This window comes from Oncorhynchus tshawytscha, linkage group LG08 (genome assembly GCF_018296145.1).
Source record: "Oncorhynchus tshawytscha isolate Ot180627B linkage group LG08, Otsh_v2.0, whole genome shotgun sequence".
NCBI classification, from domain to species: Eukaryota; Metazoa; Chordata; class Actinopteri; order Salmoniformes; family Salmonidae; genus Oncorhynchus; species Oncorhynchus tshawytscha.
The window spans coordinates 29,619,979-29,645,976 of NC_056436.1; the positions used below are offsets into that span (position 1 = coordinate 29,619,979).

Genomic DNA, 25,998 nt, shown 5'->3' on the forward strand with positions numbered 1-25,998 from the left:
TCAAGGGCTAGATAGTAACAGACTGACAATATTTGTAGAATCAATATTACTGCTATGTAATCACCCAGAGGTTCATCTAGATTTTTTTTTTCAAGAAATTGAGCATACAGTCACAGATGGAGGTAGGAAAGCTTTTTTTCTTAGACGGATTTATCGATAAGAATATTTGATGCAATTTATGTGGCACAGTGATACATGTGCCACCTGTTGACAGAAGTTTGCAGTGCAGCTTGGTGCAGACACGTCAACCCATTGGTTGCATTATATCACGTGTGTGGATCGAAAGATGGCGTCTCCAAATGGAGGTAAATTCTAATTCTTTATTCTGTTGTTGGGTGTATAAATGTACATTTTGAGAGCGAGGTGCTAATTCAACGTGTATGTTTCCTATATCTATTTGCTGAAACATTCTGAGTTGATAAAAGTTTATATTTTGTACAAATCACGTTTTGTTTTTACCAGGCTTTGCTCACACAAGTGTTTTTGTCTGCCAAACCAAAATAACAAGACAGCTTACGTTAGCTACAGTAGCTAACTAACGGTTAACGAGCTAGTTAGCTAGCTACTTGTTAAGGTACACTATATATACAAAATTATGTGCACCTTCAAATTACTGGATTCGGCTATTTCAGCCACACCCGTTGCTGACAGGTGTATAAAATCGAGCACACAGCCTTGCGATCCCCATAGACAAACATTGTCAGAATGGCGTCACTGAAGAGCTCAGTGACTTGCAATGTGGCACCGTCATAGGATGCCACCTTTCCAACAAGTACTTTTTTCAAATTTCTGCCCTGCACTGCTATAGCTGCCCCAGTCAACTGTAAGTGCTGTTAATGTAAAGTGGAAACTAGGCGCAACAAAGGCTCAGCCACAAAGTGGTAGGCCACACAAGTTCACAGAACGTGAGTGCTGAAGTGCGTAGAGCGTAAAAAAAAATAATCGGGAGCTCCATGAAATGGGTTTCCATGGCTGAGCAGCCGCACATACGCCTAAAATCCCAATGCCCAAAGCCAAGCGTCGGCTGGAGTGGCGTAAAGCTCGCTGCCATAGGACTATCTGGAGTGATGAATCGTGCTTCACCATCTGACAGTCCAACAGATTAATCTGGGTTTGAAGGATGCCAGGAGAACGCTACCTTCCCGAATGCATAGTGCCAACTGTATAGTTTGGTGGAGGAGGAATAATGGTCTGGGGCTGTTTTTCATGGTTCTGGCTCAGCTCCTTAGTTCCAGTGAAGGGAAATCTTAATGCTACAGCATACAATGACATTCTAGATGATTATATGCTTCCAACTTTGTGGCAACAGTTTGGGGAATGCCCCTATTCTGTTTTAGCATGACAATGCCCCTGTGCACAAAGCGAGGTCCATACAGAAGTGGTTTGATGAGATCGGTGTGGAAGAACTTGACTGGCCTCCACAGAGCCCTGACCTCAACCCCATCTAGCACGTTTGGAATTAATTGGAATCCCGACTGTGAGCCAGGCCTAATCGCCAAACATCAGTAATGCTCTTGTGGCTGAATGGAAGCAAGTCCCTGCAGCGATGTTCCAACATCTAGTGGAAAGCCTTCCCAGAAGACTGGAGGCTGTTATAGCATCAAAGTGGGGACCAACTCCATATTAATGCCCATGATTTTGGAATGAGATGTTCGACAAGCATGTGTATACAGACATTTTGGCCATGTAGTGTAGCTATGCCGGTTGTCAGCCATTAGCTAGCTAGGCCTATCCAACTTAACAATAAATTGAAGTGCATTTTAATGGACACTGACCTAGCTAGGTGGCCAGCAAAGGAACAGTAGCTCTAACTAATTCATGTGAACTAATGTTAACGTAGCCAACTAGCTAATGCATTGTGACATAACAAGGGATGGGTGAAAATAACTGATAGCTAGCTATTTAATGTTAGAAATACAGTAAATAACTTCCATACTGTCAAACATCTGACAATAACTATATTTCTGGCTAGCTGTCTAACTATGGTACTGAGAAGAAAGGATCATAACCCCTTTCATAACATTATTTTCTATTCAAATCCAATTACCACTAGCAAGGTACTGTAGATGAGCCCTGTTGATGTAGCTAGCAAGCTCTGACTTAGTTTGTACAGCACACTTTCATATTTAATAGTGTTCAATCTGTTGATGATGACTAAAATCTCCATTTCAACTTTGTAAGGTGATGATTTTGAATCATCTCTGCTGAGTTTTGAGAAGCTGGATAGAGCATCTCCTGACCTATGGCCAGAGCAATGTAAGTGTGTCTTCTCTGTGTTATCCTCATAAAGACTATCATTGCAATTTACTCATTCCTGGTTTTGATTGGTTTGCCTGTTGCATGCTGTCATCCCTCACACAGTGCCAGGAGTCGCAGATTTTGCTGCATCATGCAAAAATGTAAGTTAAAAAAATAAAAATAAAGATCTATAGCATTGATAAATTAATTGTACATTCTCTTTGCCATGTAGGTCAATCTTATTTACTTGTTTTGCATTGCAGCCAATTACCAATTCTCCGCCCAAATGGATGGCTGAACTGGAGAGTGAGGACATTGAAATGTTAAAAGGTAAATTACAGTAGCATCATATGGTACACTGTTGAGCGTAGTCTTTTCACAGGTAGGCAATGTTTTGACTAACTGTATTCCTCCAACAGAGCTGGGGAGCCTGACCACAGCCAACCTGATGGAGAAGGTCAAAGGGCTACAGAACTTGGCCTACCAGCTGGGCCTTGAGGAGTGTAAGTATTTACCTGAGAAACACACACATGAAGAACACACACAAGAACGACACCAGCACTCACCACTTATTTGGTCTAGGTTGTCATTCCGTACACTACCTCTAGATGGTGCTGCTAGCCTTATGGCTAATTTATGTCTGAACAGTCAAGGAACATCTCAAGTATTTGGTGATAGTAATTCTACTCATTTATATTTCATGCAACAGACACCTCTTAGTAAGATTCAATGTATTTCTAATTCAATCTTTCTGAATATTTTTGTTATGAATAAGACATCAATAGATTGTAAATGGAGTATATAAACTCAGCAAAAAAAGAAACGTCCCTTTTTCAGGACCCTGTCTTTCAAAGATAATTCGTAGAAATACAAGTAACTTCACAGATCTTCATTGTAAAGGTTTTTAACACTGTTTCCCATGCTTGTTCAATGAACCATAAACAATTAATGAACATGCACCTGTGGAACGGTCGTTAAGACACTAACAGCTTACAGACGGTAGGCAATTAAGGTCACAGTTATGAAAACTTAGGACACTAAAAGAGGCCTTTCTACTGACTGAAAAACACCATCAGAAAGATGCCCAGGGTCCCTGCTCATCTGCGTGAACGTGCCTTAGGCATGCTGCAGGGAGGCATGAGGACTGCAGATGTGGCCAGGGCAATAAATTGCAATGTCTGTACTGTGAGACGCCTACGACAGCGCTACAGGGGGACAGGATAGACAACTGATCGTCCTCGCAGTGGCAGACCATGTGTAGCAATACCTGCACAGGATTGGTACATCCGAACATCACACCTGCGGGATAGGTACAGGATGGCAGCAACAACTGCCCGAGTTACACCAGAAACACACAATCCCTCCATCAGTGCTCAGACTGTCTGCAATAAGCTGAGAGAGGCTGGACTGAGGGCTTGTATGAGGCAGATCCTCACCAGACATCACAGGCAACAACGTCACCTATGGGTACAAACCCACCGTCGCTGGACCAGGCAGGACTGGCAAAAAGTGCTCTTTACCTGACAAGTTGCAGTTTTGTCTCACCAGAGTTGATGGTCGGATTTTCGTTTATCGTCAAAGGAAATAGCGTTACACCGAGGCCTGTATTCTGGAGCAGGATCGATTTGGAGGTGGAGGGTCCGTCATGGTCTGGGGCGGTGTGTCACAGCATCATCGAACTGAGCTTGTTGTCATTGCAGGCAATCTCAATGCTGTGCGTTACAGGGAAGACATCCTCCTCCCTCATGTGGTACCCTTCCTGCAGGCTCATCCTGACATGACCCTCCAGCAAGACAATGCCACCAGCCATACTGCTCGTTCTGTGCGTGATTTCCTGCAAGGCAAGGATGTCAGTGTTCTGCCATGGCCAGCTAAGAGCCCGGATCTCAATCTAATTGGCACATCTGGGACCTGTTGGATCGGAGGGTGAGGGCTAGGGCCATTCCCCCCCCCACACACACACACACACACACAGAAATGTCCGGGAACTCGCAGGTGCCTTGGTGGAAGAGTGGGGTAACATCTCACAGCAAGAACGGGCAAATCTGGTGCAGTCCATGAGGAGGAGATGCACTGCAGTAATGCAGCTGGTGGCCACACCAGATACGAACTGTTACAGTGCCTTGCGAAAGTATTCGGCCCCCTTGAACTTTGCGACCTTTTGCCACATTTCAGGCTTCAAACATAAAGATATAAAACTGTATTTTTTTGTGAAGAATCAACAACAAGTGGGACACAATCATGAAGTGGAACGACATTTATTGGATATTTCAAACTTTTTTAACAAATCAAAAACTGAAAAATTGGCCGTGCAAAATTATTCAGCCCCTTTACTTTCAGTGCAGCAAACTCTCTCCAGAAGTTCAGTGAGGATCTCTGAATGATCCAATGTTGACCTAAATGACTAATGATGATAAATACAATCCACCTGTGTGTAATCAAGTCTCCGTATAAATGCACCTGCACTGTGATAGTCTCAGAGGTCCGTTAAAAGCGCAGAGAGCATCATGAAGAACAAGGAACACACCAGGCAGGTCCGAGATACTGTTGTGAAGAAGTTTAAAGCCGGATTTGGATACAAAAAGATTTCCCAAGCTGTAAACATCCCAAGGAGCACTGTGCAAGCGATAATATTGAAATGGAAGGAGTATCAGACCACTGCAAATCTACCAAGACCTGGCCGTCCCTCTAAACTTTCAGCTCATACAAGGAGAAGAATGATCAGAGATGCAGCCAAGAGGCCCATGATCACTCTGGATGAACTGCAGAGATCTACAGCTGAGGTGGGAGACTCTGTCCATAGGACAACAATCAGTCGTATATTGCACAAATCTGGCCTTTATGGAAGAGTGGCAAGAAGAAAGCCATTTCTTAAAGATATCCATAAAAAGTGTCGTTTAAAGTTTGCCACAAGCCACCTGGGAGACACACCAAACATGTGGAAGAAGGTGCTCTGGTCAGATGAAACCAAAATTGAACTTTTTGGCAACAATGCAAAACGTTATGTTTGGCGTAAAAGCAACACAGCTCATCACCCTGAACACACCATCCCCACTGTCAAACATGGTGGTGGCAGCATCATGGTTTGGGCCTGCTTTTCTTCAGCAGGGACAGGGAAGATGGTTAAAATTGATGGGAAGATGGATGGAGCCAAATACAGGACCATTCTGGAAGAAAACCTGATGGAGTCTGCAAAAGACCTGAGACTGGGACGGAGATTTGTCTTCCAACAAGACAATGATCCAAAACATAAAGCAAAATCTACAATGGAATGGTTCAAAAATAAACATATCCAGGTGTTAGAATGGCCAAGTCAAAGTCCAGACCTGAATCCAATCGAGAATCTGTGGAAAGAACTGAAAACTGCTGTTCACAAATGCTCTCCATCCAACCTCACTGAGCTCGAGCTGTTTTGCAAGGAGGAATGGGAAAAAATTTCAGTCTCTCGATGTGCAAAACTGATAGAGACATACCCCAAGCGACTTACAGCTGTAATCGCAGCAAAAGGTGGCGCTACAAAGTATTAACTTAAGGGGGCTGAAAAAGTTTGCACGCCCAATTTTTCAGTTTTTGATTTGTTAAAAAAGTTTGAAATATCCAATAAATGTCGTTCCACTTCATGATTGTGTCCCACTTGTTGTTTATTCTTCACAAAAAAATACAGTTTTATATCTTTATGTTTGAAGCCTGAAATGTGGCAAAAGGTCGCAAAGTTCAAGGGGGCCGAATACTTTCGCAAGGCACTGTACTTTTGATTTTGACCCCCCCCCTTTGTTCAGGGACACATTATTCAATTTCTGTTAGTCACATGTCTGTGGAACTTGTTCAGTTTATTATGTCTCAGTTGTTGAATCTTGTTATGTTCATACAAATATTTACACATGTTAAGTTTGTTGAAAATCAACACAGTTGACAGTGAGAGGCTGTTTCTTTTTTTGCTGAATTTATGTACAGTACCAGTCAAAGGTTTGGACACAGCCAAACCCATTAATGTTTTTTTTCCTACATTGTGGGAATAATAGTGAAGAGATCAACACTATGAAATAACACACATGGAATCATGTATTAACCAAAAAAGTGTAAAACAAATCAAGATATATTTTAGATTCTTCAAAGTAGCCACCCTTTGCCTTGATGACAGCTTTGCACACTCTTGGCATTCTCTCAACCAGCTTCACCTGGAATAATTTTCCAACAGTCTTGAAGGAGTTCCCACATTTGCTGAGCACTTGTTGGCTGCTTTTCCTTCACTCTGCGGTCAACTCATCCCAAACCATCTCAATTGGGTTGAGGCGGGTGATTGTTGAGGCCAGGTTATCTGATGCAGCACTCCATCACTCTCCTTCTTGGTCAAATAACTCTTACACAACCTGGAGGTGTGTTGGGTCATTATCCTGTTGAAATACAAATGATAGTCCCACTAAGCGCAAACCAGATTTGACGGTGTATCGCTGCAGAATGCTGTGGTAGCCATGTTAGTTAAGTGTGCCTTGAATTTAAAATAAATCCCAGACAGTGTCACCAGCAAAGCACCATCACACCACCTCCAGGCTTCAAGTTGGGAACCACACGTGCAGAGATCATCCGTTCACCTACTCTGCGTCTCTCAAATCTGGACTCGTCAGACCAAAGGACAGCTTTCCACCGGTCGAATGTCTATTGCTTGTGTTTCTTGCCCCAAGCAAGTTTCTTCTTCTTATCGGTGACCTTTGGTAATGGTTTCTTTGAAGCAATTCGACCATGAAGGCCTGATTCACGCAGTCTCTTCTGAACAGTTGATGTTGAGATGTGTCTGTTACTTGAACTCTGTGAAGCATTTATTTGGGATGCAATCTGAGGCTGGTAACTCTAATGAACTTATCCTCTGCAGCAGAGGTAACTCTGGATCTTCCTTTCCTGTCGCGGTCCTCATGAGAGGCAGTTTCATCATACCGCTTGATGGAATTTGCAACTGCATTTTAAGAAACTTTCAAAGTTCTTGAACTGTTCCGGATTGACTGACCTTCGTGTCTTTAAAGTAATAATGGACTGTCATTTCTCTGCTTATTTGAGCTGTTCTTGCCGTAATGTGGACTTGGTCTTTTACCAAATAGGGCTACCTTGTCACAACACAACTGATTGGCTCAAATGTATTAAGATGGAAAATAATTCCACAAATTAACTTTTAACAATGCACACCTTTTAATTGAAATGCATTCCAGGCAACTACCTCATAAAGCTGGTTGAGAGAATGCCACGAGTGTGCAAATCTGTATTCAAGGCAAATATAACATATATTTAGATATGTTTAACACTTTTTTGGTTCACTTCCAGCGCTGACAGAGATGGCCGCCTCGCTTCACGTTCCTAGGAAACTATGCAGTATTTTGTTTGTGTTATTTCTTACATTGTTAGCCCAGGAAATCGCAAGTTTTATTACATACAGCCAGGAAGAACTATTGGGTATAAGAGCAACGTCAACTCTCCAACATTACGACCAGGAATACGACTTTCCCGAAGCGGAACCTCTGTTTGGTCCAGCACCAGGACAATGGATCAGATCCCAGCTGGCGACCCAAAACAACGGCGCCGCAGATGGAGCGGTCTTCTGGACAGGCTCCATAGACTGGCACATCGCGCACCGCTCCCGAATATACTACTAGCCAATGTCCAGTCTCTTGACAACAAGGTAGACGAAATCTGAGCAAGGGTTGCCTTCCAGAGAGACATCAGAGATTGTGACGTTCTTTGTTTCACGGAAACATGGCTCACTCGGGATATGTTATCAGATTCTGTACAGCCACCTGGTTTCTTCACACATCGCGCAGATGGAAACAAACATCTCTCTTGTAAGAAGAAGGGCGGAGGTGTATGCCTTATGATTAACGAGACGTGTGTGATCATAACAACATACAGGAGCTCAAGTCCTTTTGTTCACCTGACCTAGAATTCCTTACAATCAAATGCCGACCGCATTATCTACCAAGAGAATTCTCTTCGAATCTAATCACCATCATGTTTTTCCCCCCCAAGCAGACACATTGACGGCCCTGAAAGAACTTCATTGGACTCTATGTAAAGTGGAAACCACATATCCTGAGGCTGCATTTATTGTAGCTGGGGATTTTAACAAGGCTAATCTGAAAACAAGGCTCCCTAAATTCTATCAGCACATCTAATGTGCGACCCGGGCTGGCAAAACACTGGATCATTGTTATTCTAACTTCCATGATGCATACAAGCCCTCCCCCGCCCTCCTTTTGGAAAATCTGACCACGACTCCATTTTGTTGCTCCCAGCCTATAGAGTGAGTTTATTAGCAAGTGCATCGGTGATGTACCCACAGCGACTGTTAAAACCTTCCCCAATCAGAAAACGTGGATTGATGGCAGCATTCGCACAAAACTGAAAGCTCGAACCACGGCTTTTAATCATGGCAAGTCGACCAGAAACATGACCGAATACAAACAGTGTAGCTATTCCCTCCGCAAGGCAATCAAACAAGCTCCGCGTCAGTATAGAGACAAAGTAGAGTTGCAATTCAACGGCTCAGATACGAGAGGTACAGTGGGGCAAAAAAGTATTTAGTCAGCCACCAATTGTGCAAGTTCTCCCACTTAAAAAGATGAGAGAGGCCTGTAACTTTCATCATAGGTACACTTCAACTATGACAGACAAAATGAGAAAAAAAATCCAGAAAATCACATTGTAGGATTTTTAATGAATTTATTTGCAAATTATGGTGGAAAATAAGTATTTGGTCAATAACAAAAGTTTATCTCAATACTTTGTTATATACCCTTTGTTGGCAATGACAGAGGTCAAACGTTTTCTCTAAGTCTTCACAAGGTTTTCACACACACATGATCATTTAAAAATCCTACAATGTGATTTTCTGGATTTTTTTTTCTCATTTTGTCTGTCATAGTTGAAGTGTACCTATGATGAAAATTACAGGCCTCTCTCATCTTTTTAAGTGGGAGTTCTTGCACAATTGGTGGCTGACGAAATACTTTTTTGCCCCACTGTATGTGGCAGGGTCTACAGTCAATCACAGACTACAAAAAGAAAACCAGCCCCGTCGTGCACCACGATGTCTTGCTCCCAGACAAACTAAACAACTTCTTTGCTTGCTTTGAGGACAATACAGTGCCACTGACACGGCCCGCTAACAAAACCTGCGGGCTCTACTTCACCGCAGCCAACGTGAGTAAAACATTTCAACGTGTTAACCCTCGCACCCTCGCTGCTGGCCCAGACGGCATCCCTAGCCGCGTCCTCAGAGCATGCGCAGACCAGGTGAATGGTGTGTTTACGGACATATTCAATCAATCCTTATCCCAGTCTGCTGTTCCCACATGCTTCAAGAGGGCCACCATTGTTCCTGTTCCCAAGAAAGTCATTAAGCTCAGTTACCTTAGCTATCGCCCTGTAGCACTGACTTCTGTCATCATACTTTGAGAGACTAGTCAAAGACCATGTCACCTCCACCCTACCTGACACCCTAGACCCACTCCAATTTGCTTACCGCCCCAATAGGTCCACAGACGACGCAATCACACTGCACACTGCCCTAACCCATCTGGACAAGAGGAATTTCTATGTAAGAATGCTGTTCATCTACTACAGCTCAGCAGTTCTCAGCCCTCTCCTGTACTCCCTATTCACCCATGACTGCGTGGCCATGCACACCAACTCAATCATCAAGTTTGCAGACGACACTGTAGTGGTAGTCTTGATTACCAACAACGACGAGACGGCCTGCAGGGAGGAGGTGAGGGCCCTCGGAGTGTGGTGTCAGGAAAATAACCTCACACTCAATGTCAACAAAACAAAGGAGATGATCGTGGACTTCAGGAAACAGCAGAGGGAGCAGCCCCCTCTCCACATCGATGGTACAGTAGTAGAGAAGATGCAAAGTTTTAAGTTCCTCTGCATACACATCACGGACAAACTGAAATGGTCCACCCACAGAGAGTGGTGAAGAAGGCGCAGCAGCGCCTCTTCAATCTCAGGAGGCTGAAGAAATGTGTCTTGTCACCAAAAACTTTTACAGATGTACAATCGAGAGCATCCTGTCTGGCTGTATCACTGCCTGGAACGGCAACTGCTCCGTCCACAACCATAAGGCTCTCCAGAGGGTAGTGAGGTCTGCACAATGCATCACTGGAGGCAAACTACCTGCCCTCCAGGACACCTACACCACCTGATGTCACAGGAAGGCCAAAAAGATCATCAAGGACTACAACCACCCGAGCCACTGCCTGTTCACCCCGCTAACCTCCAGAAGGCGAGGTCAGTACAGGTGCATCAAAGCTGGGACCAAGACTAAAAAACAGCTTCTATCTCAAGGCCATGAGACTGTTAAACAGCCATCACTAACATTGAGTGGCTGCTGCCAACATACTGACTCATCTCTAGCCACTTTAATAATTAAACATTGGATCTAATAAATGTATCACTAGACACTTTAAACAATGCCACTTTATATGTTTACATACCCTACATTACTCATCTCATATGTATATTCTGTACTCTATACCATCTACTGCATATTGCCTATGCCGTTCGGCCATCGCTCAACCATATATTTTTATGTACATATTCTTATTCATTCCTTTACACTTGTGTGTATAAGTTAGTTGTTGTGAAATTGTTAGATTACTTGTTAGATATTACTGCATGGTCGGAACTAGAAGCACAAGCATTTCGCTACACTTGCATTAACATTTGCTAACCATGAGTATGTGACAAATAAAATGTGATTTACATGATTTCATAGTTTTGATGTCTTCACTATTATTCTACAATGTAGAAAATAGTAAAAATAAAGAAAAACCCTTTAATGAGAAGGTGTCAAATTTTGACTGGTACTGTATAAGGCTATCTTGTTGTCTAATCGGGTGCATAAAACAGTTGGAGCACTGCACGTATGAATTTATTATTTTCATTGTGTTGATTATGGCTTGGTAATTCAGCGTAAAACAACAGCATTTCGAGAGTGCATTTAGAAGCCTTGTGAAGTGGGGGAAGGTCTCACATAAGCGTAACACATCAACGATTGAAGCATGTGATGGATGCAAAATGTGGTCTGACATATTTTCTGCATCTGTTGTCCTAATCCTTAACATGTGGATTAGAGAGATATAGCTAAGTGCTCCTATTTTTCCTAAGAGGAAGATGGGTACTTGGCTTACCGTGGACAAAGCACACCATGCACAAACCCAGAAAGAGCGGTTTGATACAGACTGAAATGTTTCCTCTCAAAATTATGTGGTTGCTTCCAAAATAACATTATTGTAAAATTCTGACACACTGCATGCTTTTAATGTTGACTGCACTTTCCTTTTCAATTGTTTTGCGCTCTTGTTGTAGAGTAACGCACTCCCTGACAATCAGATTTCTATATATATGCTTTGTGGTGGGAGTTCTCCCTTAAATCTGGAGTGGATTTAGTCTCCATACAATGCTTAAAACAGAAACTGTAATATTGTACGATGGGGACCAAGAACCCTCTGACCCTCTTTGCGATCCTGAGAGATGTAGAGCATGTTGCTATGCAGAGTTGGTACAGGGCTGATACGTCCCGCTCCACAGCGAGCGCCACGCTGATTTGTCAAATTCCATAAAGACAGGATGATTAAAGTAGGCTCATTCTGGAGAGGATTATGCCAAACATGATTTGTCTGGGCTTTGCCCCGCTCACTCAGAAAAATGAGAAATATATTTTTATTTAATGGCGACTTTTGAGTAGATCAAGGAGGCATGCCACGTCAGAATATTGCCACCAAGATATAGAGCATGACTTGACAGCTTGAATGACAATGAATTGCCTCAAAATGCGTGTAGACTTGGTGGGGATGACACTGCTCTATCGAATGTCCCACATATTATGTCGCAGGCATTATGAAAGCTCAGATTAGTGTAATTGACTTCAGCATAGATGAAATGTGTTATCTGCTTATTTCAGGCTCATATTTACAGGTCAGGATCCTCTGTCTACCACACACATTTTAGCATATTATTGCTGCTAAATACAAAATGAAACAGGCTGATCATACAGTCTGATCCAGGGTCTGTGGGACCAATCTCACCCAAACGTGATAATCTTCATTTACAGGCATTTATGGCCTGATGTCCCTCACATTTTTCAGATCAGCTCGACTCATGGCCTCTTCATGCACTGGTCTGTTAATGAGTTTTAATTCAATGCTTCATGTTGTCTACCATACCACATATTTATTAGTCAAGAACGTGTTGTAGCTGGTTCTTATAAAGCTGTTATCTGCCATAAAGGAAGGGACGTTGTTTTTGCAACCATGTCGTGTACCTCGGGATGACGCAACACAATGATGGTTATTATAGGTCTCAGAGCAGCTTGTACTGGAGCCTCTTTAATGTGCTCTGGTTTAATTTTCTCCTTTTCCCGCTGTCAGGGGAGGCCTTGTAAATCTCAGCTACTTTTTCATCATGTTTGTGCGCTCTTCAGTGCCCCGTAAACAAGCCACCTGAGAGAGAAGCGGAGAGAGAGAGAGAGCATGAAGGCAGGGGACAGGATTTACTATCCCCCTTAAACATGTGGCCCATTGAACTGTGGGCTGTTTAATGGGAAGAGCACAATCAGCCAGTGAAAACACACTGCCCTGCGGCCCGAGGAGGGAGGGGACTGGCCAGAGGTAGACACCTCTCACCTAGAGGACACTGATTTCACCTAGCCCTTCAGGAGGACTTGGAACACTACCATGGCAATATTATAGATGCCATTCAGAATAAATTACCCCCAAAAATGACTAAAACATATAAATATGAAGACGGGCCAAATGTAATGTGAAATGACAACGTAACGTTTGGAGATTGAGGCAGATTATGCCTGTAGATCATAGACCCCAAGACTAGAAGGCATGTGGGACAGCACTTTGTGTAGATGTGTATTTATATATGCCTATGTGTTAGTATAAGTGTGTGGCAGGCTGTCCCCTGGGGAGGGGGCTCCACCTCCCCATGGCTGTGTGACGCTGCCCGGGTGGGTCCCAGCGGGGGCCTGGCGCGTGCCTCCTCCCCAGACCCCAGCTGCTTCCCCACCCTGTGATGAATGCCCCTGTCGTGGGCCGCTGAGCCCAGCATCAGGCCCTGGGTCCTAGGGGAGCACTGACTACTGTGATAAGTGATGTTATTGGAGGTAATTGAAAGGAGAGTGGTCCTGAGGGACATGTCTCAGGCTGCTGCTCTAACACACTTGTAGGTTTCACTGATCACCACCACCTGACTGACTGACTGGCTGACTGACTGGGCCGTGGCTCGTTGGTAATGCAGTGATACCTTTGTATCACTGCAAAGGCAGCCCTTTGTGTCACTGCAAAGCAGCCCTATGCAGAGACCATTAAGTGTAGTGATAGTATTTTTAAAATAATTCTTCAGTTAGATTATGAAAAGAACTGTACCGACTGAGCCTCCTGATTATTCACTGCAATGGATTTATTGTTGGAAATAGAATGAGGCTGTCATGATCATCCAGGTTTGGTTTGATACGAAGGAATGCCAGTCAAGACCAGTCCTGCTCAGTATTGGCTGGCAGTGGCACAGAGCTGGCATGTACTCCACTGTGCAGCCACCACCAGAGTAGAACCAGGATGACACCCACATCCTTGCCTATGTGAAGGTGAGGCTGAAGGTCAGCGCAGACAGCTCTTAATGGCCCAGCATTCACAGCCTCCTCTCCTCCTCAGCATCAATCTCCTGCCTATAAACAGGCCTGTGCTGCTGAATATGATTGCATTCACACTGGCCCACGGTGCTAATGTGCTTCCATCAATCCATCCAGGGCGACCTGAGTGACCGCGGGGCGGGCCGTTATGAAGTGCTGCTCCCTGACAGCCTCTGAATGAGGAACAGGGGACCCTCCTCATCTGTCCTCCTCTTCTCTCTGCACAGGCCTGCTTTATGGGCTCATAGTGGAGACGAATGGCAGCTCCCCTTCGCCAGAGAGTTGTTAGGATTGGCATGAAGGGAAACTGAAATAGGACATAAACGATGCTGTGTATGTGTTGATCAGTTTTCTGTATGAAATTATTATTGTGTGTTGGAACTTGTTTTTTTGTGTGTGATTTGAGATGCATGTTTTGGGGGAAATATTGTGTGGCTTGAAGAGATGAAATCGCTGGTATGAGAAAATTGTCCCCGAAAATCTTGTTTGTTCAGCCAAATATGTATCAAGTTATTTCAGAAGCCTCAAACCAGTGTTGCATGGTTATCGCAGAATAGGTTCCTGACTGTTGGTTTAGTGTAGCTGTTGCAGCATGAAGCAACAGTTGTTGCTGAATTGCAATCGTACAAACAATCAAAATTGAGTTTCATCAAGATTGTCTAAACAAGTCAACTGATCACCCGATAGCAGTGGAGCTGTGTCTTCTGTATCAGTATTATGTGTGTATCATGGTAGAGGGAGGGAGAGCTGCACACACCGCCTGTTCCTCAGCCCTGCCTGCCTTCCGCCTCCCTGATCAGATCGGAAATGACACCTCATTTCCATAAATGCATTAAGAATTCATTGGATTTTTTTCTTTCCCAGCTAATCATTTTGGCGGTGTAAAACCTTTTAGGCTTTTTAATGAATGAATTTTGACTGATTGCCTATTAATAAGGACACCTCTTGAGCAGGGATAGGCTGTGGCAGGGGTGAGGCGGTGTAGATGTTTGTTTGTGCGCGCAAGCTTGTGTGTGTGTGTGTCAGTGCACACAGGCAGCAGGCAGGAAGACATTGGAGGGAGAGAAAAGGGGGGAGGAGAGGAGCGCTCTCTCAGTTGGGACATAAAGAGGAACCAGTGGCTCCCCTGGGAAATCACTGGTCGTGTCTGCATCTTAAATATCCCTGTGAAGTATCAATAAGTGGGTAATTGAATTTTGAACACAAACATGAGCGTCAGGTGTATGTGTTGCGAGGCGGGGGGTTATATGGGGGGGGTGAATGTGTTGATGGCAGAAGGAGGTGGGGTGTGTGTGGGTGGGAGGGAGGGGTGTCATCTCCTCTGCCTCTCCAGTCCCTGGGGAAGTGGGCAGTGAGAATGGATGTTAAATCCATTAAATAAAGCTTACAGACAGTAATAGCTGAGTGGCACTTGAAGATGGGCAGTGGGGGTCAGATTAGTATGCTTGACTCTTAATGAAAGTGAATTGGGGCAGTCAGGGCTGGAGGCTGGGACACCAGTTAACCCAGGTGGTCATCTGTCTCTGGAGCTAACAGGGGTCTGGCTGGCTCTGGCGTGTGCCTGGAGTGGTGAAGCGGCCTCACCATGATTACTACCATTCCACACACGGGAGGGGGAGCAGGGGGAGACGAGATGATGTGACTGACACCCAGATCACTCACTCCAAACGGTAGGAAGGTGATGTCACACATTTAGGCTATATATTTACATTTTGAGAGTATCATTTTGAGAAGTGCCGGTGAACGAATATTGTATTCAGTTTTGGATATTCATGTGGTTGAGGGGGACATTGTGTAATTGTATTTTCCTGTGTACATCAGGTTGTGATATCATCCCCAGACCAGCCAGGGCTCAATGATAATTAGAAAGCAACTAATCAACAGGGTTAAGACAAGGCCCTCACAATCCATAAGCCAAATGTGTCATTTAGTATAATGGCAGCTGTAACAAGTCGCTGATTAACAAAGTACAGAATTAGGGATTGACCTTTCTAATCAACTAAACACATCTCTCACTCCCTCTAATCAGTATTGATCACTCCTGGCCTGTAACAACATGTATGTGTGGGCATGTGGGGTGGGGGGGGGTGCTGGACTGTTGTGTGCACGAGGCAGACCTCATTGACAGAGATCTATGTGGGTGTCTTTCATTCCGTGTGTGTGAGTCTAGTTGCCTGAGGGGGGCTGGCTTGCTGGTCCTTTCTCTTCCCACTTTTAATCTTTCTCTTACAATGCAAATCGTATGAGTTTCTATCTGTCAGACAGAGGGGGAGGCTAAACGGAACTCTAATTAATGAGTGGCTCAGAGGGGTGAGTCCTGATGGAGGGGGTCTCTGGGGGAGGTGAGGGGCACAGCCACAGACCAGGCTGCTCTACTTTATTGTTGGGGGATGGAGAGATACAGAGGGAGAGACACCAGTCTGTCCCATTTAGCAGGCCTCTCCAGAAACCAGTGGTCCATTTAACGAGCTCTTAGCAGAGAGATCAGAAAGACAAACCTGGGATTAGGAGACCAATGACTCAATAGGATTCTCTAAAGGTCCTGTCTCCATCAGCATAAAGTTTGGAGAGAATGCCTTTTGTATTTGTGAACGCGATACAGCGATAATTCCATCATTTTATGTTATAGTTTTATCTACAGTCTTGTCTTTTTATTTAGTATCAAATGCAAGGTCAAAGCAGACATTTAATTATGCTCTTGTAACTACCTTCTCTATTTAACATGTAGATCTCTCTTTCTCCATGCCCCAAGATTGAGTATAGGTCTAACTAGATATATAGAGCACTGTTGTGATAGCCTTTGGCTCACTAAACCCAACTCCTCCTAATAGGGAAATTATATTTGTGCACCAGTAGTTTTGTGTCATCTTAATTCATTACATCCCACGTGATTCTGATGGTTTTATTCCATCTAAGACCCTGTATGTTGGTCTGTCCGGGGGCACTAATTATTTTGTTTAGTGTTATTCGAAGAGACCACAGCACCTCGCAAAATTAATCAATCCCAATCCAATTAGCATCATGTTGAACCTGATGATGGACGCCTCAAGGTGAAGCGGCCCGTGCCCAGCCGGGGCATTATCATTCCAGGGAGGGCGGCTCATCTAAATTACAATTCACCCTGCTTTTTCATTAGCCACCGTGGCGCCGCTAACCTCTTCACCGCTTTGCACAGCCCAACAAACACCTAGGCAGCTCATCAGCTCTAGTGTCTGGTTCAACAAGCAGAGAGAGACAGTTGTACAACTGTAAACCTTCTGTGTGGGTGGGAAGGCTTGGGACAGTCAGACACACTCACACTCATGTGTATGCATGTTTTTCCAAAAATCTACAAGAAGGAAGGAATTTACTTTCTGTGATTGTCAGTGTGGCCTGTAATGCTCTTCGTGTCCTGGTGGGTATGTTTATCAACTGTATGAAGCTGGTGTTTTTGTGTACGTTTGAAGAGGTGGTCCCAGCTCCCCTCTTGGCCCTGAGCTTTGATTCTGTACTGATGCTAAGAGCCTGCTCCTCCTATTATCAGGAACAAAGTGTAATTACTGGACCTGGATGAGGCCTCTCCAGGGTGGCTCTGATGCTGGAGGAACATCCCTGTAGCTTCCCTTGTGACACAACCTGGCTGTTGTTGACTGAAAACCTCCTGGAATACGCTCCTTACCAGATAGAAGCAAGGTGACAAGGCATTCAGTTGGGGCCAATCTGTTTTCGACGCAATGGGGTTGGCACAGATCCAGAACTATTGTGCAGAGCTTGTTTTGTAGACCCCCACCAAGTGCTCTTCATTATGTCTCCATACAGTACATCTCCCATTTTCATGGGCTTTCCTAGCTAACCTTCATGGTTTATGTTGTGAGTGCTATCTGATCAGTGTCTTCGGTTCTTACGACAGTCATTCAGTGGTAGCTAAGTGTATTCAGTGAGAAGAAATGTGGTTATGGCCATAGTCTCTTAGACATAAGGCACCATGGAACGTTGTGGATTGATTAGTTTGCGTTCCAGAGAACGGTATCTCTCAGACAACATCCCCCTTTCACTCCCACCATCTTTTTCTTTAACACAGTTATACATGCACATACTGAGATGCTTGAATACATGTATCTGGCTGCCTTGATAAGGCAATCACAAGGGGTGTGTGTCTCTTTAGTAGCTAGTTTGCGTCTTATGTTGTTTTCCGTGTCCAGAATGAACAGATGTTTGTATAAATTACCTCCCCGTTAGATGTTTCACAGATGAAATGCATGCTTTGCATTGATAAGTGATTCTGCTCTGAAGTGAGGGACTGGGTGATGGAGTGCTGTAGCTTGTTTGAGTCTAAATCCATGGTTGAAGCATAAGTTTTGACAGCATACAGTGGCAATAAATTTATGTGAACCCTTTGGAATTACCTGGATATCTGCATAAATTGGTCATCAAATCTTCATCTAAGTCACAATAATAGACAAACATAGTGTGCTTAAACTAATAACACACAAATTATTGTATTATTCTTGTCTATAGTGAATACATTATTTAAACATTCACAGTGTAGGTTGGGAAAAGTATGTAAACCCCTAGGCTAATGACTTCTCCAAAAGCTAATTGGAGTCAGGAGTCAGCTAACCTGGAGTCCAGTCAATGAGATGAGATTGGAGATGTTGGTTAGAGGTGCCTTGCCCTATAAAAAAACACTCACAAAATATGAGTTTGCTATATACAAGAAGCATTGCCTGATGTGAACCATGCCTCGAACAAAAGAGATCTTAGAAGACCTAAGCTTAAGAATTGATGACTTGCATAAAGCTGCAAAAGGTTATAAAAGTATCTCTAAAAGCCTTGATGTGCATCAGTCCACAGTATGACAAATGGTCTATAAATGGAGAAAGTTCAGCACTGTTGCTACTCTCCCTAGGAGTGGCCGTCCTGCAAAGATGACTACAGGAGCACAGTGCAGAGTGTCAGATAAAGACTTACAGAAATCTCTGGAACATGCTAACATCTCTGTTGACAAGTCTTCGATACGTAAAACACTAAACAAGAATGGTGTTCATGGGAGGACACCACAGAAGAAACCACTGCTGTCCAAAAACAAACATTTCTGCAAGTTTGAAAAAGTGCACCTGGATGTTCCACAGCGCTACTGGCAAAATATTCTGTGGACAGATTAAACTACAGTTGAGTTGTTTGGAAGGAACACAACAACACTATGTGTGGAGAGAAAAAAGGCACAGCACACCAACATCAAAACCTCATCTCAACTGTAAAGTATGGTGGCGGGAGCATCATGGTTTGGGGCTGCTTATTCAATAGAGACATCAAAACGTATAATTGTTTGTGTGTTATTAGTTTAAGCAGACTGTGTTTGTCTATTGTTGTGACCTAGATGAAGATCAGATGAAATGTTATGACCAATTTATGCAGAAATCCAGGTAAACTCAGCAAAAAAAGAAACAGGACCCTGTCTTTAAAGATAATTCGTAAAAATCCAAATAGCTTCACAGAGCTTCATTGTAAAGGGTTTAAACACTGTTTCCCATGCTTGTTCAATGAACCATAAACAATTCATGTACAGTGCCTTGCGAAAGTATTCGGCCCCCTTGAACTTTGCGACCTTTTGACACATTTCAGGCTTCAAACATAAAGATATAAAACTGTATTTTTTTGTGAAGAATCAACAACAAGTGGGACACAATCATGAAGTGGAACGACATTTATTGGATATTTCAAACTTTTTTAACAAATCAAAAACTGAAAAATTGGGCGTGCAAAATGATTCAGCCCCCTTAAGTTAATACTTTGTAGCGCCACCTTTTGCTGCGATTACAGCTGTAAGTCGCTTGGGGTATGTCTCTATCAGTTTTGCACATCGAGAAACTGAAATTTATTCCCATTCCTCCTTGCAAAACAGCTCGAGCTCAGTGAGGTTGGATGGAGAGCATTTGTGAACAGCAGTTTTCAGTTCTTTCCACAGATTCTCGATTGGATTCAGGTCTGGACTTTGACTTGGCCATTCTAACACCTGGATATGTTTATTTTTGAACCATTCCATTGTAGATTTTGCTTTATGTTTTGGATCATTGTATTGTTGGAAGACAAATCTCCGTGCCAGTCTCAGGTCTTTTGCAGACTCCATCAGGTTTTCTTCCAGAATGGTCCTGTATTTGGCTCCATCCATCTTCACATCAATTTTAACCATCTCCCCTGTCCCTGCTGAAGAAAAGCAGGCCCAAACCATGATGCTGCCACCACCATGTTTGACAGTGGGGATGGTGTGTTCAGGGTGATGAGCTGTGTTGCTTTTACACCAAACATAACGTTTTGCATTATTGCCAAAAAGTTCAATTTTGGTTTCATCTGACCAGAGCACCTTCTTCCACATGTTTGGTGTGTCTCCCAGGTGGCTTGTGGCAAACTTTAAACGACACTTTTTATGGATATCTTTAAGAAATGGCTTTCTTCTTGCCACTCTTCCATAAAGGCCAGATTTGTGCAATATACGACTGATTGTTGTCCTATGGACAGAGTCTCCCACCTCAGCTGTAGATCTCTGCAGTTCATCCAGAGTGATCATGCTCCTTGGGATGTTTAAAGCTTGGGAAATCTTTTTGTATCCAAATCCGGCTTTAAACTTCTTCACAACAGTATCTCGGACCTGCCTGGTGTGTTCCTTGTTCTTCATGATGCTCTCTGCGCTTTTAACGGACCTCTGAGACTATCACAGTGCAGGTGCATTTATATGGAGACTTGATTACACACAGGTGGATTGTATTTATCATCATTAGTCATTTAGGTCAACATTGGATCATTCAGAGATCCTCTCTGAACTTCTGGAGAGAGTTTGCTGCACTGAAAGTAAAGGGGCTGAATAATTTTGCACGCCCAATTTTTCAGTTTTTGATTTGTTAAAAAAGTTTGAAATATCCAATAAATGTCGTTCCACTTCATGATTGTGTCCCACTTGTTGTTGATTCTTCACAAAAAAATACAGTTTTATATCTTTATGTTTGAAGCCTGAAATGTGGCAAAAGGTCGCAAAGTTCAAGGGGGCCGAATACTTTCGCAAGGCACTGTACATGCACCTCTGAAACTGTAACAGCTTACAGACGGAAGGCAATTAAGGTCAAAGTTATGAAAACTTAAGACACTAAAGAGACCTTTCTACTGACTCTGGGGGAAAAAATGCCCAGGATCCCTGCTCATCTGCATGAAAGTGGATTAAGCATGCTGCAAGGAGGCATGAGGACTGCAGATGTGGCCAGGGCAATTAAATGCAATGTCTGTACTGTGAGACGCCTAGGACAGCGCTACAGGGAAACAGGATGGACAGCTGATCGTCCTTGCAGTGGCAGACCACGTGTAGCAACACCTGCACAGGATTGGTACATCCGAACATCACACCTGCGGGATAGGTACAGGATGGCAGCAACAACTGCCCGAGTTACACCAGAAACACACAATCCCTCCTGCTCAGACTGTCCGCAATAGGCTGAGAGAGGCTGGACTGAGGGCTTGTAGGTCTGTTGTATGGCAGATCCTCACCAGACATCACCGGGAACAACGTTGCCTATGGGCACAAACCCACCGTCGCTGGACCAGACAGGACGGGCAAAAAGTGCTCTTCATTGACGAGTCATGGTTTTGTCTCACCAGGGGTGATGGTCGGATTTTCGTTTATTGTTGATGGAATGAGCATTACACCGAGGCCTGTACTCTGGAGCAGGATCGATTTGGAGGTGGAGGGTCCGTCATGGTCTGGGGCGGTGTGTCACAGCATCATCGGACTGAGCTTGTTGTCATTTGCAGGCAATCTCAACGCTGTGCATTACAGGGAAGACATCCTCCTGCCTCATGTGGTACCCTTCCTGCAGGCTCATCCTGACATGACCGTCCAGCATGACAATGCCACCAGCCATACTGCTCGCTCTGTGCGTGATTTCCTGCAAGGCAGGAATGTCAGTGTTCTGCCATAGCCAGCGAAGAGCCCGGATCTCAATCTGGGACCCCCCCCAGAAATGTCCGGGAACTCGCAGGTGCCTTGGTGGAAGAGTGGGGTAACATCTCACAGTAAGAACTGGCAAATCTGGTGCAGTCCATGAGGAGATGCACTGCCGTACTTAATGCAGCTGGTGGCCACACCAGATACTGTTACTTTTGATTTTGACCCCCCCTTTGTTCAGGGACACATTATTACATTTCTGTTAGTCACATGTCTGTGGAACTTGTTCAGTTTACGTCTCAGTTGTTGAATCTTGCTATGTTCATACAAATATTTTCACATATTTACACAAGTTTGCTGAAAATAAATGCAGTTGACAGTGAGAGGGCGTTTCTTTTTTTGCTGAGTTTATTTCCAAAATGTTTGCATACTTTTTCTTGCCACTGTAGGTTGTAGTGTACCCAGACGTTTACTATACAGAAGTCAGTGGAAATACTTTCAATTAATTAATTGATTTTAGGTAGGTTACCTCAAGCATCCTTGAGTAAGAGGTGCTCAAAAAGGTTTGATTTCTGAAATGTACAGTTGATATTTACATCGTATCATTTGTTCATTCTCTAGCCAGGGAGATGACCAGGGGAAAGTTCCTGAACATCCTGGAGAGACCCAAAAAGTGAAGACCCAGGATGTGTCTGCACAGAGAGTAATACAACACCCAGACGACTGACTTGAGACAGAAGAGGAGTCAGACCTATGCCTTTATGTATACACTCATACTACTACTACCACCATCAAGTCCCTGGATTTGAATATTGACACTGGGGCTAAATTCATTCACTGCGGAGTTCCCCTCGAGTCAAAGGGCTGCAACACTTTTCACCCTCTGACCTGTACATTTCTTTTGTCCTCAAAGGCAGTTCCATTTACTTTTATAATGATTTGAAATGGTGAATTACTTTCCTGTTTAGCTAGCTTGCAGGACTGTTTTGAAATGTGTATATTCTGTATTTATTATTTTTCTATTTGGAGCATTCTAAAAAACAAAGTGCAATTTGTCAAAGAAAATTGTGTAATTCTTTAAAAAATTGAATAAATTGCTCCCTCTTTTAGGCTATAATATGTTTATTAATTGTCCTTGTAATTGGTAATTACCCTCAGTGTGCATCTATTGATACAATTTCATCTTTCAATGGTTTAGGATACAATTAAATTCACTTCAGAAACTGGTTCCATGATGCAACAGTTTTTTGGGGGGATTTGAACTTTTAATTAGGGCAATAACTTCATGCCTGTGCCACTCCATAGACACTCTGTTAGAGCACCTCTCTGGCTTTGGACATGTAAGGAGCTGTGACATGAGAGTGCTTCCCCGCTACAAGGGCATTTTTTCATTTAATGAGGATTGGAAGTAGAGGCCCTACACAAAACGTTGCGTAAAAATAATATTTCTCATTGTCATCCCTTTTAATGAGAGTTGACATAATTACTAGGACCATTTCTTTTCTAATTAGCACACTTCCAGCAACGTCGGAGCTAGCGGCCAGGCAAAAAGGAAATCAGACAGGCATGCTGAATGGGAAACAAAAAGAAGTCCGTCCAACATAATTAGGTGAGACAATGCCTCAGACTGTTCCCGGCTGGAGATGTCGCAGGGGCTCTGGCCGCGCTGGGGAGCGCTCACTCTCCACAAGTTACACATCTCCACAGGCCGCTAATAAGCCCCTAATTGTCTTTCCGAGTCACACGGACAGAGGCAGCCACTGCCCAAGTGGCTGCACCCCCTGCCTCTTGCACGTACCCAGCTTCACCTCTTGCAAAATACTGATTATTTATATAATTTCCCCGTTCCCAGACAGCGTGTGTGTTTTCCTGTGTGTGCTGGAGATTCCTGTGATGGGTTGGGTGTGGGGAGTGGAAGTACAGCATGGCCTGATGGGCAGGAATGTAAGTTGGTGGAGGAGGGCAAGCTACTTATTTTACCCCCACTGCATCAGGGTTTATTATAGTCTCCTGTAGTCTGTTTAATTTATCTGCTCTAGTCTAGTGTACAGTGTTTATTTTCTGTCAAATTTAACCACTACTGTACCTTATAACACAAGTTTTACATCATTTTAGGGGTGAAAAGTGAGTATGTAGCTCAGATAGTGTAGAGCTGACTGGTTGACATGGCCTATTGCTGTGTTAGCTGGTTAACACTTGTTGATATTGACTGATGTACATTGATCAGTCTACTGAGTGTTGACACAGTAAGTGACCTGGCGTTCACAATATGGTGCAATCACTGGTGGCTGTATCTCATGCAAGGCTTCCGGTCCGTTGGATGCTCCTCGAGAAACGGGTCATTCCCCATGGAGGGGTCATCTATTCAGAGAGAACAAACTCCTCCATCCGTCAACAATACATCGCCCTGACCTCACCGAGCCTCACTGCCCCGACAAACGTCAATTCGATGTTCCCTCAGGCCTTTAATTAGCTGTCAATTAGTGCAAATTAATCAACTCCTCGCCTAGTTAAGCAATGCCGGCAGGCAGCTCCCAAACACGCCATTGTAGAGGAGCCATGAGAACTGGAACTAGCAAACTCACTTTGCATCAGGGGGTCATCAAGCCCTCGGCAGCGCTTTGGGGAAAGAAAAAAAGCAGACCCTCTTGCAGTGTTTTAGTTTTCCCCTGACTCGGCACAAGATGTGTGCTGTCATCAGTACTGGCTCACTGTTTCAACACAGCTATAGAGTTAGGGGCCCAGGCTTGATTCAGCACTATAACAGGCTGAATCACAAAATGTGTTGGATTTACCTGCTGGCAGTCTTAGAGTAGACAAATGCTGCTTTCATTCATATCTGCTGCACAGTATAGCGCGACTGCAGATGTGTGCTTGGGGAGCGTCGGTGATCCTTCATTTTGATTGCATAGTATGAAATATCAAGCTCAAGCAATCTGCAGGGGTTGGGCTAATGCATAGTTATGTTACTGATACAGCCCATCACATAGCCCATTATCTAGTGACCTTCCTGTGGATTGAAAGTTATTTACTTATTCATTATTACAAATAGACTTCAAGCCTTTCCAATCAAAATGACTGCAGACTGAAGACTCAACTGGTATTTATTCAAAGGGGGAGGTTTTAATTTGCAACATTTAGATGCCTGGTGAAATGGGAAGATGCAGTTAAACACCCTCTGCTTTGACCTCTAGCCTATAGAGGTCAGTACTTCTTCTTTTTTGACCGCAGGACATCAGTTTGTCGAACACACTAGATAATCATGTTTGGAATGGATATGTAATGTGTTTTAAAGCTAAAGCCCACATTTGTTTATTTATTCCACTTTTCAGCCTTATATCATCCTCAGGTCATCCACTTGAGTTGGGATCTTGAACTATAGAAGTGTTTCTCATACCATTGTTTGAGGGCAATCTGGTTTACACAACATGACAACTCTCCCACAGCAAGATGGAAACAGGGGGAAACAACAGATAAACACATTTTTGCAACAGCTGTTTGTTTGCCATTTAATCTGCAGCCTTTGGATGTTGTGGTCTTTGATGGGAAACCCAATATACACGAATGAGTGAACTAAAACTGCCTTTAATCTAGAACCCTATTAGACCGTTCGCTCATCTGCATGTAAATCAGGGTGGAGTCATTTTGATATGGAGATGGGTTATTAAAAGCCTAGTGAGAGAGAGAGGGTCTCCAGCAACAATAAACAACAAAGCCGTGATAGATTGCAACAGAAGTGGTGGTGGAGTGAGGGCAGGAACCCGCGGTGTAATTGACAGGTCATCCTGACTCACGGTTCCATGTGAATAGATGGGTTTATCTCTACTGGCTGATGCGTCATTAGCATATTCCCGATAACATTGATTTCTTCATTACCCGTAATGAAATTTTGACTTAATAGCCTCCTAATTAGTTTCAACTGGTCATCGAGTAATTGTGGCGGTAATATTTTTCTCCCTCTTAACTGTGGCTCAATTTTTACTGTTTGATGTAAAATATGATTTTGCTGAACAGATTCGTTTTAGGTCTGGGCTATAGTTTACAATATTTATTTTGTTTTAACCTCTGTGTCTCTCACCCTATTGACTAGATCAGATATGAATGAAATCTAAATGGTCTGTAGATTAACTCAACTACAAAATAGGATGTCAGAATTGCCATTTCA

General features: G+C 43.6%; 1 protein-coding gene across 1 annotated transcript; it reads left to right on the forward strand.

Annotated features, from left to right (window-relative positions):
• Positions 1–195: 195 nt before the first annotated feature.
• Positions 196–23,060, forward strand: LOC112256684 (protein lin-52 homolog). Its single transcript, XM_024430101.2, has 6 exons — positions 196–305; positions 2,182–2,256; positions 2,362–2,399; positions 2,502–2,568; positions 2,658–2,741; positions 22,455–23,060. The coding sequence occupies exons 1-6, from the start codon at positions 287–289 to the stop codon at positions 22,508–22,510; spliced, it is 339 nt and encodes a 112-aa protein (XP_024285869.1). The 5' UTR covers positions 196–286; the 3' UTR covers positions 22,511–23,060.
• Positions 23,061–25,998: the final 2,938 nt, after the last annotated feature.